The sequence below is a fragment of the Monomorium pharaonis genome, chromosome 4 (genome assembly GCF_013373865.1).
Source record: "Monomorium pharaonis isolate MP-MQ-018 chromosome 4, ASM1337386v2, whole genome shotgun sequence".
In the NCBI taxonomy this organism is placed as follows: Eukaryota; Metazoa; Arthropoda; class Insecta; order Hymenoptera; family Formicidae; genus Monomorium; species Monomorium pharaonis.
The window spans coordinates 30,010,106-30,027,165 of NC_050470.1; the positions used below are offsets into that span (position 1 = coordinate 30,010,106).

Sequence of the window (17,060 nt, forward strand, 5' to 3'; positions counted from 1 at the left end):
ATTGAAAAATTTAATTGTGCAAACATTTTTTAATGTTTCATAAAAGGTTAATGTTTCTACATCTATTTTCTCAAATATACCCACATAATGACGGATTATACATTTTTTACAATATTTTGTCATACAATTTTATAAATCTTTTTCTTTACCTTATCAGGGTAAATATCCACAGATACTGGGATCACCAGTGGAAAATAGTAACTCCGAGTTTCTTGTATATACTCACACTACTGCGGAAAACAATTAAAGACGACTTTACGTTGATTAACGTATAAAGTGGCTTGCACGCGCTGCTGTGCGGGCTGTGCCTCGTGTCGCGTGGTCGAAGTCTAAGTTCGACAGTCTAAATCGCTCCGCTCTACACCGTACGTCACGATCTTCGCTTGCCTAAGCTAAGACTAGAATAGAGACGTATTTACGAGAAACAAGGGCCTTAATTTATAATAGAAGGTAATACTAAATAAATCTTTTACTGCAATTAACATGTTTAAACAAGTAATAATAAGAAACAAACTAAAAAATTAATTAGATAAAATCATATTTTAAAATCGTCTCTTAAATACTAATACTCTGTGATAAATCTTAAGATTGTACAGATAATCTTAAACATAAGAACAAACTATGAACCGGCTTAAATAAACAATTCAGCTTATAAATCTCAGGAAATTCATAAGCTTCACTGCAGTAAATCTTGTTATACGTAAATGTTAATTTTTTATACGTAATGTAGTTTTGTTGGTTCCATTTTACGAGCAAATTAAGCACATTTTTAATAAACGTATTAGTCAACTTTTTTACGTTATATATAATTATATAAGAAAAATTGTTTACTAAAACTATGTACATATCTTTGATGACATATCTTATCGTGTTATGCAGGGTTGAGTAAGTTAATATATTTTTTTAACTAAATTAAATTAAAATTAATGAATTATAAAATTAATTTAGTTAAGTTTAAAGTTACATAAATAAAAAACTAACTCAGTTAAAGTTACGTTGAGATTACTTTAACCCAAGTTAAAGTAAAAGTTAATTTTGAGAAGCTTTAGTATTTATATTAAATTAAAAAGCCATATAATTTATTTTAGTCAGATTACCAACATAATTATAGTATCGATCATCAAATGTATTCAATATATTTTATTTATAAATTAAATTATAATATGAAATAACAAAAATTATTGTTTTTATGCAGAAATAAATTTTTATTTTATAATTTTTTTCTTTCCCCCAGATAAAATTTTTAATTTAAGAAAAAAGTTAATCAGTTAAAGTTTATACGTTTAAACAATAACTAGTTAAAGTTAAAAATTAAATTATTTAAAATTAACTAATTTAAATTAAAAGTTACTAACTTTTTAACTTTATTAATAACTTTCAACTATTTAACTAGTTACTACCCAATCCTGGTGTTATGTTATTTTTGTCTTGTTATCTTCATAAACTGGCATGTGCTGACGCATGTAATCAAGGTTATAGTTTGCACAACACACGAGGCATGAGCATGACACGTTTGACTAAGTGTTCGATTATCAGGAAGTAGATTTTATATATATATATATATATATATATATATATATATATATGATAAAACCTTGCATCACTGCATTTTTTCTTATCGTGTTTTAGCATATTTTGTAAAATTAATTCAGTTAAGTTAAAAGTTACATAAATAAAATATTAACTCAGTTAAAATTACGTTAAGATTAATTTAACTTAAGTTAAAATAAAAATTAATTTTGTAACACTTTATTTATATTAAATTAAAAAACTATATAATTTATTTAATTCAGATTACCAACATAATTACAGTGTCGATCATCAAATATATTTAATATTTTATTTGTAAATTAAGTTATAATATTAGTTATATAAAATAACAAAAAAATATTGTTTTTATGCAGAAATGCATTTTTATTTTATTTTTTTTTGTCCAGATAAAATTTTTAATTTAGGAAAAAGTTAACAAGTTAAAGTTTATACGTTTCAAAAATAACTAGTTAAAGTTAAAAATTAAATTATTTAAAATTAACTAAATTAAATTAAAAGCTATTAACTTTTTAACTTTATTATTAACTTTTAACTTTTTAATTAGTTATTATCGATAATATAATATTTGCCGCATCAAATTCTTTGATTGTTTCTTATCTTTTTATTTTTTTACATAATGATAATTTAACGAAAGTTTATGACAATTTTTTATAAATTCTCTTTTTACATTTTTTGTAATAACATTGTGATAGAGATTTGTAATAGAAAAATATTCACGCTTGACCTGACAACTTTATATAAATTATACGATGCAATGTCTACAGTAATTTATACTTAGAGATTAATATTATGTCAAGTATATCGTTAGTATAGTTAACAACAAAAAATTTTCTTTTGTGATTATATCATAGAGAACTTAAAGTTTTTTTTATCTATATATTTAATATAGATGAATTATTAATTACAATAGAATCCAACAAAACTATTAATCATAATGTCTCCATATATATATTCCACGATGAAATATATTTCAAGATATAATATTATTTTCTATCGTTCTTTTGTTTTGTAATAGAATCTAATAATTTTGTTATCTTTTATGATCAAGGAAGCTAAGGCGATCCTCTTCACCGATCTTCACATCTCTATCGTGAATTGTAATTACTCAGGGAACGAGTTAAAAATCAATAAAACGTTAATTTTACTGAGGTGCAAATAAGATAATGTTCCATGTAGCAAAAGTAAAATTTAGGAGAAAAGAAGATGTGAGCCAAGGCAGATTCTTCTAAGTTACACATTACTAAATCCGCTATAATAGGAGAGAAAGAGAGAAACCCATGAGAGTACTGAAAATCTGCTTATAAAAAACTTGTTAGAAAAATAAGTAGAATCAATTTAAAGCAATAATAAAATTATCAAGTAAAATAGCTGTTTTCAGAAATCAAATGTCATCTTCTCGTAACACTTTTTATAACCAAGTCTGTTGGGACATTGGTAAAAAGTGACATCACATCTAATGAAATTAAGGTATGGTCCGATTCCAAAAACACTATCTTTTTTTAATAAGATAGTTACGAAAGCAGAATGTATAAAAAATAAATCGTGATGCAAGCTGTTAAATATGTCGACCAGATGGTAAATATATTCTTCTAATCCCACAAGTTACTATCTCCTCATTAGTACACATTCCCCTCATTCTCTTCCTGTTACTTCCTGTTGGCGAATGATATTCGCTGATATTTGGCGACTCGCAATGACTTTGCTTTCAGTAGTATGCTAATCATTGCCATCTATGCGGAACACGTTGCGTTCGTATTATACTTTCTCAACTCATTCTGTTTGTGCGACGCAATCTGAACACGTCTCTGTACCTTTGTCCCGAGTTTGAGATACTTTGAAATAAAAAAAAGCATGGTATATAGATTCCCGCGTGTATTTCTGGATATGTTCTGTTGTCTTCCTACACTATCACTTCCTCCTTCTCTTCTTTTCCTAAAAATTAATCTGTTATATTCTATTCATAATGGCAACAGGTTGTGTCTCACTCACATTTACTTATATATTTTATTCTTAACTAGTTCTTTGATTATCTTGACAATCTTTATTTTATATGTTTTTTTATGTATAGTATTCTTAATTTTTATACAAAAACTTTTTATATTTAGATTAATAGACTTTGTATCAATTTATAAACTTGACACTTGCCTACTAATTATAATTTTGATCAAGAATTCAAACTCATTTGGAACCGTCAGTATCAACTGATACCTTTTATATTAAAAAATTTTTATATTAAAAACTTCTAATTTCTAATAATAATATCAAATTAATGCAATGTAAATTTTTGAAACATTTTTATAATAAATTATTTTCGTATCTTTAATTGTGCCCATTGTACATGAAACTTTATAATATATAATGTTTGTCGCAATCCAAAGATATCATTTTTAATAATTTACCGTAATATTTTATTAATTTATTTTTTAATTATTGTAATCACTGATGATGATCACCTTATTGCAGCTCGAAACGTTTGTTGTTTTTTTGTAAATATATACATGTATGATAAACACTAAAATCTTGGTATGTTAGCCCTTATTTCGTTCGTTTTTATGATTTAAAACCATTATTGTTGTTGACACTTGTCTCTAGCGCTTTGTCAAATACTCTGTGTGTTGTTGCTCTTTTTAATATTGTGTTTTAAAGTCTGCGATTAACATATATAAGTTTACAGTTTTCTGCAATACGCATACCAGTTTATGTTATTCATAACACGGTTTCCATCGTTTTTAATCTTATAAATTTATTTTAATATGAAAACCGACTTACGAAAAAATTTCATTATTTTTTATTTTATTATTCATTTAATTATATTATTGATTGGTTTACGTTTTTATTTATTATAACATAATTTGATACTCAATGAGCTGTTTTATGGTTGTTCAATGGTCATCTTGTTTAACTGTTTAATTATATTTTCGTGTCCATTATTTCATTCATGTTTTAATTTCATACATGTTGGTAATGTATTGTGACTGAAGAAGACTAAGGGCGGGTTTATCAATGCTCAGCTAAGTTAAATTTGACTAATAGTTAAATACTAACTGTAAGCTATGTGTTTATCAAAGCGGAATAACTAACAGTTACGCATAAACTGTTGGTTAAAGTGTTTGTAACAAACACTTTAACCAACAGTTTATGCGTAACTGTTAGTTATTCCGCTTTGATAAACACATAGCTTACAGTTAGTATTTAACTATTAGTCAAATTTAACTTAGCTGAGCATTGATAAACCCGCCCTAAGTATAGTCGAAACGTTTCTTTAACACAGTGTTATTAGTCGCGTTTATAATTATATAATGTTTATCTAATTAATTATACACGGAAAAAAAGGATTAGCAGTGGGAGCTAAAATATATATAGCTGTGACAACTAAAGTGCGTCCTTATTCTAGGGACAGCTAATGCAGTTGCTGTTTAAGCTAAAATTATTCGCTACTTGCACTTAGCTATTATAGCAACAGATTATTGCTACTAAAGACAAATGTCGCTTAGCTGAATAAAATTTAGCTATGGCTGCAATTTTTTTAGCTGCTTGTGCTAATATACGCTTTTAATTCAGCTAATAAACTTTTACGTTACAGTTAACGTCGTTTTGCTGTAATAGACAGAGTTTAGCTATAATACTAAGGCGGTAGCTGTTAGAGCTAACCTGGATTCAGCTATTGAAATTTAGCTGCTGTTACGAAGTCATTTTTTCCGTGTAATGTATTAAGAAAATTTGTCTTGGCTCGATACATTGACCTGTTTATCATATTATTTTTGCTTAGCATTAACGAGCCCTTTATAATTGTTTGTATCATTATTATTGTTTTTGAAATTTAATTAAGTTAAAAGGTTTAATCCAGTAGTCGGCAAGAAATGCACTTCTCGAACCTGCAAAGTTTATAGGCTGCACGCGGCATTGCGAGGTAAGAGGAATAGCTGGAGGCAAAGTCTACTGTAATCGGCCGAGAAGTGCATTTGTTGATTTCTGATTTAATCAATAACTTTTATCAGTGTAGTTCTGTAGTTTAAAAAAAATAAGAGTCAACAGAATTATGTTCTGTACGGCAACCACTATATATAAAAATTATTATTGGAGGAGGGACTGCCTTCTTCTTAGAAGTAAATCACACTATCATTTACGTAATAAATACTCCAGGAAATTTGTACGTAAGAGTCAGATCTTCTCGGACTGTTCAGTGAAACGGATGATGTGGGAATAATTAAATTTCCGCGTAGTGTGATTAAACATTGTGACACGTACGTGAAACGCCTCATGCGCGTATTAAATTTTTTCTTCATTCCTTTTTAATTTTTATTTTTTTTCCTTTTTTTAAATAAATGTACTATATTTACTGTCAAAATTTATTGGTTTGTATTGGAATCTTTTCGACTGTTCTTCTTTACGGATTCTTTTAATAATAAGCAGAACTCGAAATCAACTTGTGCTTTTGGACAATTATACATTGTTAAAAGAAAAGTGTGGTATGTCTGATACACGCTGTATATAGAGAATATTTTATTTTAACCAATATGCTTAAGGGGATGCTAAAAATTTAAATTTTTTTTTGTTTTTTATATAAAATTCTTACAAGTGTATTATGTTACCGTCTGTACTTTAATTGTAAAAAAGGATTTTTAATTCTGTAAATACAATTAAAAGATTGGTGAATTGGAAATAATCGAAATAATCGGTAAAACAGAACGGTTCAGCATCCTTTTAAATATCTGAAAGAAAAAAATAACTCTTCTTAAACATTTTTCAAACAAACATTATATAGTTTAAAAGAAAATAAGTAATAGTAAAATTAATTTTTAAAGCAAATTTTTGGCTATATATTAAAGATTATCGCTATTTTTTAATTAAACCTACATTGAAACCTAATAGTGTCTAATAACAAGATTGCCTCTTTGTTCGAGAACTGTGAAATTTAGGATTATAGTGATGTCATTGTTGTAAAGTTGCTCATTACAGAAAGAGAGAGAGAGAGAGAGAGAGAGAGAGAGAGAGAGAGAGAGAGAGAGAGAGAGAATATTTTATTATTTATATATATTTAAAATATTTAAAATAATATATTATATAAACATAATTAAATAAGTTTATTTTAAAATAAGCATTAAAATATGAAATATCAAAACTCCGCTATTATTTCTTATCAGCTTAACCGGTTCACCAGTAATGATGCATATATTCGCGGAAAAAAGTACTACGGCTAGTAATGCCACATATATACGCACTATGAAATTTCTTCTAATTTTTAACGAATTTGCATAAAGCTTAGTACCCTTATGCAACAAGTAAACTTTTATATAAAATATCTAATTATTAGTTCTCACCAGTTTTGGCACAAAACGTTGATTTCGTTCCACCAGTGAATCGGTTAATGTTGAAATTGAAAGACAACCTTTCTCTTGAACTTACAGCCAGTAAGATAAAATTATAATTACTAACACTTGGGCCGGTATTTATAGATCGATCTTAAGCTTAAGATTATCTTAAGTTTAGCCACGAGCAGAATTAAAATTTTACTTAACCAATAAAATAATAGTATTGACGTCTTAAGATCATACTTAAGATGATCTTGAATATAAGATTGGACTATAAATTCCGTTCTTAAAGTAATCAACTGAAAACGGACAGTTAATTTTATAAATTGTTTAGAAAGATGATGGAAGCAAACAGAGAAAATAACGCAACGAAGATGGTGAACAATGAATGTAAGATTCTTTTGCAAGAATCGGAAAAATTGCTGAAATCTGAGAATTTACAAATGTGCATTGAATTTAGTGATCTCTGTTATTCAGTTCGCAACAGCAAAGGCAAGTTTAGTATCACACATATTTATTGAAAGTTGGTTGTTTTGCGTTTTTAATATTTTTGCACTCCGAGATATCAGAATTCCAATAAATGCGTACATACATACATACAATAAATGATACATATTGCGCAAATATTTTGTTAATTATGTTGTAATTATTATAATTAACTGTAATTAGGTGCTTTGATTTATATATGTACACTGAGAGAATAAGTCGAGATATTTAAAGGCAAATTTAAAAAAAATTATCTAATTTTTGCTAGAAAAATAAATTCCATTCAAGCAAATTAATTTTCTTTGTAACAATCAATTATTTGATTAGAATTATTTAACATTTATATATAAATAACATTTATTTTTAAAAATTAAATTAATTTTTTTTAAATAAATCTACTATTTTTTGGAATTTCAATATTTATTTTTGTTTGATTTGTATTGCATCTTATACAATAACGACAAACTATTCGTAGTCTATGGTATCGTCGTATCGTTGGCGGTACATTGTCTTAATTATATACAATCAAGCGACGCGGTAGCGGTAACGCTAAGTACATAAATACATAAAGAATTGTGTCGCATCACGTAACTTCACTGCGCAAATGTCATACATAAAGAATCGTGCCGCGTGACGTAAAGTTCACTGCGCAAATGTCACGCCGCTACTAAGCTTTATTTCTGGAATTTAGCTGTCAAATTCACTTTCAGTTAAAATATCTCAGAAACTAAAATTATAATAAAAAAATCTAATGGCAATTTTATTATATAATATTGATGTGAGCTTTTGATTGAGACCAGTTCGATTAAAATTGATACACTCAATTTTGAGATCTCGAGATCTTTTGCACGAAAAAGCTCACTTGAGTTATTTTTCACAGATTCACATGTACACACACACACACATAAAGTCAGTTTGTTTTTCAAGGGCCTTCACAATGTGTCTACATACAATTTTATAAACTAAAATAAAATTATTTTGTAATGTAAGTGGTGAATATTGGTACATGAAAAAAATATAATAATTAAACTTTATAATACTGAGATCTCGAGATCTTTTGCGCGAAGAAGCTCACTTGAGTTATTTTCCACAGATTTACATGTACATACATGTATACACACATGCAAAGCCAGTTTGTCCTTCAAGAAGCTTCACAATGTGCCTACATACAATTTTATAAAACTAAAATATATAAGAAATTATTTTGTAATGTAAGTGGTGAATATGGCACTGATCATATTCTACATAAAATAATTGTACACGATCAGAATATTCTACACAAATATATTGTACACAAAAAAATTGTATGTGGAAAAATTGTGCACAAGAATTATCCTTGAATTAAAAATTGCACACAGAACACAAAAACTGTGTAGTGAACAGTTTTTCTACGCACAATATATTCGTGTGCAATTTTACGCAAAAAATTTAATTAGTTATTTATTTTTTAATAAAATAAAAAAGTAAATAAATAATAATAACATAGACAAATAATATACATAATATATATGTAATAAATGTCAAAAATAATATATTATTAATAAAAAATTAATAAAATTACAAGCATTTGAATGTTCAAACTATACGATAAAAATATTTGTATTAATTGCATTCTTGCACGGAAAAAACAGTCTGGTTGATACATAAATCTGGTTGATATTACAAAATCTGATTGGTACACGACACGATGACTTCACCCACGTTAAGGAAGTTCCTCTGCTCAGGCACAACAAGTGGCACAGGGGTTCAAGTAAAGAAAAATATTCAAATGACTATTTTGTTGCCTTCTTTTTTTGCTGTATATGGTTTAAAGTTAATAATGGTGAATATAAGAAAAAAATCGGCTATAAAATACTACCTTCATTACTGAAATAATTTTTTGTTAAATTGAGAATAAACATTTTTCACTATTATACCACTTTTAGATAACTAAATACAACAATTTAAAATTCATGTTATATCACTAGCACAATTTACCACACTATGTGGTAAAATTTTACCACACGATACTAAAAATTTATAGTATGTGTAACGTGGACTATAGATTTTCAGTACTGGCAGTGAATTTTGGAACACAGCCTTTATGTATATCAACCTTATCAATTTCCGTGTGCATATACATTTATCAATAATAGAGCCTTGGAAAAAATACGAGCCGGGCACGCCAAGTTTTTTGTTTCATTATTTCTTATTATTAATAACATTTTCATTTTTCAAATAATTTTTGAATAAACTTTTATGGAGCTTTTCTAAGTTTTTTAAAAATATATCTGGCTAATTTTATTATTTTTTAAATTATATTTGTATAATTTTTAAGTTTGTTATTTTATGTTTGTTAGATTTCTTTAAGTTTTTTAAAAAAATACTCTTGACTAATTTTTAGTGATCTCAAAATAATTTTTGAAAGCACGCGTTTATGTACTTGGCGTATCTTTTTTTCCTTTTTAAGATTTTTATGGGATCAGAGAAAAATGTCGAAGTATTGAGAATCAAATATTTCTTGTGATGTTTTCTTCAATATTTATTTGTTTAAAAAAAATTTATTTGTAAAAACAAATTATGCATTTCTATAAAATATTCTGAGAAATATACTTATAAAATATATTTCTGTAAAATATTTCTTATTTAAAGAGATCCAGTGTAAAAATAAATTATTTATTTGCTAGAAGTAAAACTTTTATGTCATATTTAAATAATCTATTTATTAGAGAAAAATACTTAAAATTATTTATAGAAAATAATGTATATTTTACTGTAAAAATTGTATTTTTAAGAAATAAATCAATATTAATAAGAAAAATATAATGTATTTTAATTAACTTAAAATTAACAAAAAAAGTTAGACATTTTTTACAGAAATGTATATTTTATCATTGTAAACCACTTTTTTGTGTTAAATAAATAACGAAGAAAATGTTGTAAGTAGAATTTGCTTTTAAGTTTCTTTTTTTTTCTCTCAGTGTGTGTTAAAGATTAATTATTTACCTGTCATAATTGAAAGTTTGTTGTGTCAATTTTTTTCAGCAAGTTCTTGTACTACTTTGTAACTCTTATATAATATGCATAAATGCAATATTAGATAGAGGGTCATTCAGTTTTCTGCATGTAATCTACTGCAAAAACAATTTAAGAGGAATATTTATTACAGGAGTAGAGAAAACAATCTTACATAATGTAACGGGATATTTTCAACCAGGAAAGGTTACGATGATAATTGGTCCTTCTGGCGCAGGAAAGACAACTCTACTGAAAATTGTATCAAACAAACAATCAATTGATATTAAAGGTACTATCACGATAAATGGCATTGAACGGAATAGAGAGACATTTCGCAAACATGTATGCTACGTGCCGCAACAATTTGATTTATTGCCATATCTCACAGCGAGGGAAACACTCTACATAGCAGCTCGACTAAAACTTGACGTTAATCAGACCAAACAAGCGATTCATTCAGTTGTAAGTAAAATGTAAACGCAAATAAAGATATTCAAGTATTTCAAGCGCATCATATAAATTATATGTATTTATTATTATTATATTTATTTTATACTATTATAGTATTAGTTTTCTATAAACACGCACGCGCATATAATAAAATGCAATGTATTATTATTTCTGTCAGGTGACTGATATCGCGGAGAATCTTAATTTATCAAATTGTCTAGACACATTAGCATATAAATTAAGTGGTGGGGAACGGAAAAGGCTCTCTATCGGGGTTGAAATGGTGACTAAAACAACAGTTTTTTTATTAGATGAACCAATAAGCGGTCTTGATAGTGCTGCGTCTTATCAGGTATGATGTAAATTACTAATCTAAATTACAGCGATAAATAGTCAAATTCATTTAAGTATCTTGAAAATTACAAAACCATTAATTAATATATAAAGAAAGATTGATTAGTATTCTCAACTGTGTAACATGTATCAAGGTCAAAGTTAAAAAAAAAAATATCTCCCAATTTAAATAAGATAATTAATATTTGATAAGATAATCAAGATTTCAAATTTTATATAAATATATACAAATACCTAATAAGAAATTTTGTTATTATCAGCTCAATTGATTTTAAAAATCAGAAATATGTATATTTAATATTGCCTGTACGAGCTAATACTAGACGTCTGCATATATAATTGATCAACTTAAATTTACAATCATCAGAATATACTGCGCTTTGATAAATTTTCCATCTTACAACACAATTTTATCATCGGAATATGTAATATTGACTAGCAATTTAATATCTTTTGATGCTAACAAACATCTATAGGATGTGTTAACTTAAATGCCAGGAAAAAAAACGGTAAAGAAATTATTGCGAAAGATAACACTGTAGCTAGAATTTAAACTTTGATCTTTGATCATTCCATGAGTAAGTCTTAACCAATTTATCCACCGAAGCATATAATGATACTTCTCGCAATAACCAATATATGTATAAACGAATGGAATAACGCACTTTTCAGGTCGCGTGTGTTCAAATACCTAAAAGTTTTTATTATCAGCTTGATTAATTTTTAAAATCAGAAATATATATATTTAATATCGCGTGTACAAGTCAACACTATATATTTGCAAATATAATTAATTAAATTTACGATCATCGTACAGATGATATTAAATATATTATTTCCAGAGAACGCCCCATATACATATATAACGATATTATTGTTATATATTAATAATTCAATATAGATAGAGAATATTCCAGCAATATCGCAATAACATTGTAAGATGGCTTCTATTAAGCTTCTATTAAGATAGATTTTATTTATTGAGATTATTATCCTTTTTTTATTTATAATTGTTGTTGTTTAATATGCTGTATAAAAATATACAATTTGTGTCAAATAGCTTATTAGCATATTGCATAATATGACAAAAACAAACTGTACAGTAGTTTGCTCGATACATCAGCCCAGTAGTCATATGATGTCACTCATGGATAATATTATGGTACTTAATCAAGGCAAATGCATGTACTGCGGCCCAAAAAACGAGATCTTAAACACGTACAACCTTGCCGGATTTACGTGCCCTAGCTTCTACAATATAGCCGAATTTGGTAATATTTATACCAACCTAATTTGATAAATAAATTATGAGACAACTAGAAATTAGGACAACAATATAAAATAATATAAAACAAATTCACAGAAAAAAAATTCCAAAGAATAATGATTGGATTAGTAAAAAGTAAAAACGGATATTTAGGTCAGATAGAAATCCGAATACAGTTCAATGGAGATAAAATCATCGGAATGTCCAAAAATAAGCGGAAAATAAATTCTATCCATCACTTTTTAAACAAAGAGATTTGTTTTTTTTTCCAGAACATTCCGGTGATTTCATCTCTAGTAAATTGTAATCGAATCCGATTAAAATTTTTGTTTTATGTTTTGAAAAGATAATTTAATCGAACAGTTTTCTCAGTGTATGGAGTTAAAAACGGCCTTATTAATTTTTCTCTTTTAATATTGTTAAAAACAGCAAAATAAGAAATATTAAAAATTAAAACTTTTAAATTGAGAAGTATATTAGAAGTATATTTAAATTGAGAAGCTGTGCTGGATGACCGTGCAAGAATTATTTTAATTCTTTTTATAATAATCTTATCAATTTAGAGAATATTAATGTTTATAATATTAATTAATTGAAAATATATTTTTAATTAAAAAACAAAAAATATTTGGTATTAATTCTATTCTTTGATTGCAGTGCTCGAGGTGATAACCGAGCGAAGAGGTGGAGATTTAGAAAATTTATACAAAATCTGTCGTAATGAATACGAAAAGTTCAGACCACGCAATAAACATAATAAAAATGGTAAATAGTATTGTGTATATATATTTTTTAATATTTTATTTTATTTATAAACATTTTATTTATAATTATTTTGATTATTTTATCAATTTATAATAATTTATTGACATAAATCTCATTTCAGTAATTTATACTAGTATATATAATATTTTATTTTGCTTTGCAATAATTAATATATCAATATCTTATCTATTTTATTAAATTAAAATCTTATCTATATTAATAGTAATCTCTATTTCTATAGAATTTTGTAATTTTGAGAATGAAAAACGTATCTCTTAGATAAAATCAAAAGATTTGAGAATTGTTACATAAATTTTTTGCAAAATATTACAATTAGATATATTTAGATATAATGTTGTATATGCTAATATATATTGTAAAGAATAAATAAATAAATTTAACTTAGCTTCTATAATCTTTCTTTATAATTAATGAATTTTTGACCTAATTTATTGACTGATTTTATAGATAAATTTAAACCAGATAATACAAGCGTATCTGCAAATAACATAATACGAGAAAAGTCGATGTGGCAACAGCAAAAGATTTTGTTTCTACGAGCCTTAATTTGCATCAAGCGAGATAATGTGAGTAGAAATTGTTAAAAAGCATATTTAAACGATTTTCTTGAAAAATCATCATTTTGATTAATCTTTCAGATTTTGACAAAACTAAGATTTGCGACGCATATCATAACTGCACTGCTATTTGGACTAGTTTTCTATAATTTCGGCGATAATGCAGAAAAAGTGCACAGTAATATAGCTTGTTTATTTATAAAAGCAATATTTTTATTCATAATAAATGCTCTACTGACAGTGCAAACTAGTGAGTGACATAGAATATTTTACCCCATTTCATATTATACAGTTTATACATGATTGGATAAGCTAATATTTTTTAAATTAAATCAAATTTGAAATTAATCCTTATAAAATTAATTTAGTTACATTAAAAGTTACATAAACAAGAAACTTATTTAAAAGTTATGAATAAAATTACGTTAAGCTAAATTAAAGGTTAATTTTGAATTATTCATATTAAATTAATGTGTCATAATTTTTAATGACTTATTTTAGATTATTTAAAACAGTATATTATAATACGTATTAAATAATTAATTAAATTTTTTGTACATTAAATTTATATAAAATTCAAAAATACTGTTTTTTAAGTGTGTATTTTTTTATTATTTTTTTTACTTAGAGATACATAAAGACAAATTTTTAACTTAGGAAAAAAGTAAACGAGTTAAGGTTTACATGCTTTAAAAATTGCTACTTGTAGTTAGAAAATTAATTTATTAAAAATTAAAACTAAGTTAAGCTAAAAATTATTAACTTTCTAATTAGTTGCTATCCAATATATTCTGATAATATAAACATAAATGTAAATATAAATGTAAATATAAATACACACGCATATATCTTTTAAATAGATAAATTATTACAATTTTTTGGGGAATTTAAAAACTGATAAAAAAACAATCTCTCTCTTCTGCGACAATATTTTTAATTTATTACGTTTAAAATTTAAATACATACGCTTTGTGTTAATTTTACAAATTATTAATGTGTTAAATGTATTTAATTGTAGTTCCCACGGAAATAACAGTATTCCTACAAGAATATTTAAATAATTGGTATTCTCTGAGAACTTACTACAGTGTAAAAATATTAACGGATTTCCCAATGCAAGTATGTTTTAATTGAGCAAATTACAATTCTGTCATTAATTATTCCCTTTAAGCATAAAGTTGTGTTTAAATATTAATCCACCATTATTCTCTCCTGTTTGATAAACGTACGTTAATGCTCTCGTGTGAGCTCTGCATCAAACTTGCTGATACAGTGATATTTATATCACTGTGTTATACAAGTTTACCATAATTTTCTGAGATCATAGAAATTATTGTTGAGAAAAGAAAATAGTAAAAAAGAATAAAGTAGTAAACACTGTTTGTGTTACGTAAATACTAATTTTGTAAAAGTAGAAAACGAAATATCGACCGGTCGATTTAGCGCAATAAACGAGTAAGATTGGCAATAATCCAAATAAGAAACTTTTGTAATAATTATTACATTTTACAGTATCAAAAAGCTTTTTTTTGCTACAAAGTACTCTTTTCTAAATTTATAGAAAGTATTACTTGTTTCAAATAAATATTATTAATTTTCTATAAAATATGTTATTAGTACTATTCAAAGAAATACTTATTTGAAACCATCATTTTTTTCCCTCAGTGTAATTTTGTAATTATATACTTTATAAATCTGTTTTTTTATTTTTTATTTTTTTTTATTAATTTTATTTTTTTTATTTATTAATTTTATTATATATGAAATATTTACAAATGCATGGTATTAAAATAGTATGTATGTTTCATGTATGCTATTGGAAAAAGATAAATCAGAAGTATTAAAAGTTCAGTTAAAGAAAATAGACTTATTGAAGTGTCAAATGTATTGAAAATATGTCATCATTATTTTTTTAAAATAAATTAAAGATTTGTTTAATTCTAGGTACTTTGCACCTCATCTTTTTTGTTTATATCATATTACATGACAGGGCAGCCAATGGAATATAATAGGATTCTACAGATGTGGAGCGTTTGTCTGTTAACTACGATTCTTGCACAAGCATTCGGGATACTCTTAGGCATAGTTTTTGCCACTGAAGTACTTCAACAACACATTTCTAATTATTTTATTTAACATTTACGCTATTTAAAATAGGCTTAAAGATTGAATATGACATATTACAATATTATGTATTGGGAAAGATTGAATAAAATAATAATAATAATAAGTTCAGAAATTATCAGAAAATTCATAGCAATAGATGTTTTAGTTTATGGATTGTTTTTCTTATTTAGCATAAGAAATTATTTAGTATAAGAATTTATAATGTAGTTTAACAAAAAATAATTTTTTCTAGTTAGCTATATTTTTAATAGCGGCAATCAATATACCATTATTACTATTCGCCGGATTTTACGTGAAAATAGAAGAAATGTTGATTTATTTACAACCTTTAGGCTTTATAAGCTATTTCAGGTATAGACAATTTTATATCAGAATAATGATTAGTTAAAAGTTTTTAAATTTATTATTATTATTTGGATATTATGTTTTTCGTATTTTTGCTCTTGTGTAGAAATATGCTCTTACTGTATTTTTAGTTTATTGTACATTTTTTTTCAATAAATTTAAGAAACGTAAAATTTTATTACAGATACTTATTTGAAGGAATGATGCAGGCGCTCTATCTTGATCGGCCTAATTTATCGTGCCCGGAAATGTATTGTTACTTAAGCTCGCCAAAAAAGATTCTCTCAATAATGGACGTCCCAACAGTGCCATTTTACGTAATTCTGATAATACTTGGTTCTTGGATACTGTTATTTCACGTAATCATCTATGCAATATTATATTGGAAAATTTATTATGCAAAAAAGTGAAGCTACCTCAGGAAAATATTCTGAAAATATCTTAAACAAAAAGTGACTTATTATGCAAATTCTTATAATAAACAAAGTGTTAAGAAAAATTGTAGAATTAAGAATGTAAGTTGCATATATTGTTTTTTTACTTAAATGTATGATAAATAATAATAGCGTAAGGGGGTGATTAATATTATATCATAAAACAAATTAAATATAATGATAAAATAAATTAAAATAATAAATACAAGTGGATAATTAATATGTCGACTTGATTAAGTTTACACACTTTAATAGATGTTTATGTTACAAGTGAGGAAAAATCGATTATTTTTAATGTGAGGAGTGAATGCGAGTGTATTTATCTGCACAAATAAAAAAATAATCGATCTGTACATGTAACACACAATATTTTTTTGTTACCAGTGCGCCGAAA

General features: G+C 25.9%; 1 protein-coding gene and 1 long non-coding RNA gene across 9 annotated transcripts; both read left to right on the forward strand.

Annotated features, from left to right (window-relative positions):
• Positions 1-321: 321 nt before the first annotated feature.
• On the forward strand, positions 322-17,018 carry LOC105834557 (ATP-binding cassette sub-family G member 4). Of its 8 annotated transcripts, none has more exons than XM_036286436.1 (12): positions 323-450; positions 7,198-7,355; positions 10,498-10,808; positions 10,975-11,148; positions 12,211-12,421; positions 13,075-13,182; positions 13,651-13,769; positions 13,842-14,010; positions 14,779-14,879; positions 15,705-15,860; positions 16,120-16,238; positions 16,417-17,018. In XM_036286436.1, exons 2-12 carry the CDS (start codon positions 7,202-7,204, stop codon positions 16,640-16,642), a joined length of 1,848 nt encoding a protein of 615 aa, XP_036142329.1. In that variant the 5' UTR covers positions 323-450; positions 7,198-7,201; the 3' UTR covers positions 16,643-17,018. The 8 variants fall into 8 exon arrangements, with proteins under 8 accessions (XP_036142331.1, XP_036142329.1, XP_036142330.1 ...); XM_036286435.1 differs by having other exon boundaries at positions 341-450; positions 7,202-7,355; positions 16,417-16,642; XM_012677126.3 differs by lacking the exon at positions 323-450 and adding an exon at positions 5,504-5,795 and having other exon boundaries at positions 16,417-16,642.
• Positions 7,363-8,943, forward strand: LOC118645425. The gene is made up of 2 exons (XR_004963119.1): positions 7,363-8,334; positions 8,443-8,943. It is a non-coding gene; the product is annotated as an uncharacterized LOC118645425 (long non-coding RNA).
• Positions 17,019-17,060: the final 42 nt, after the last annotated feature.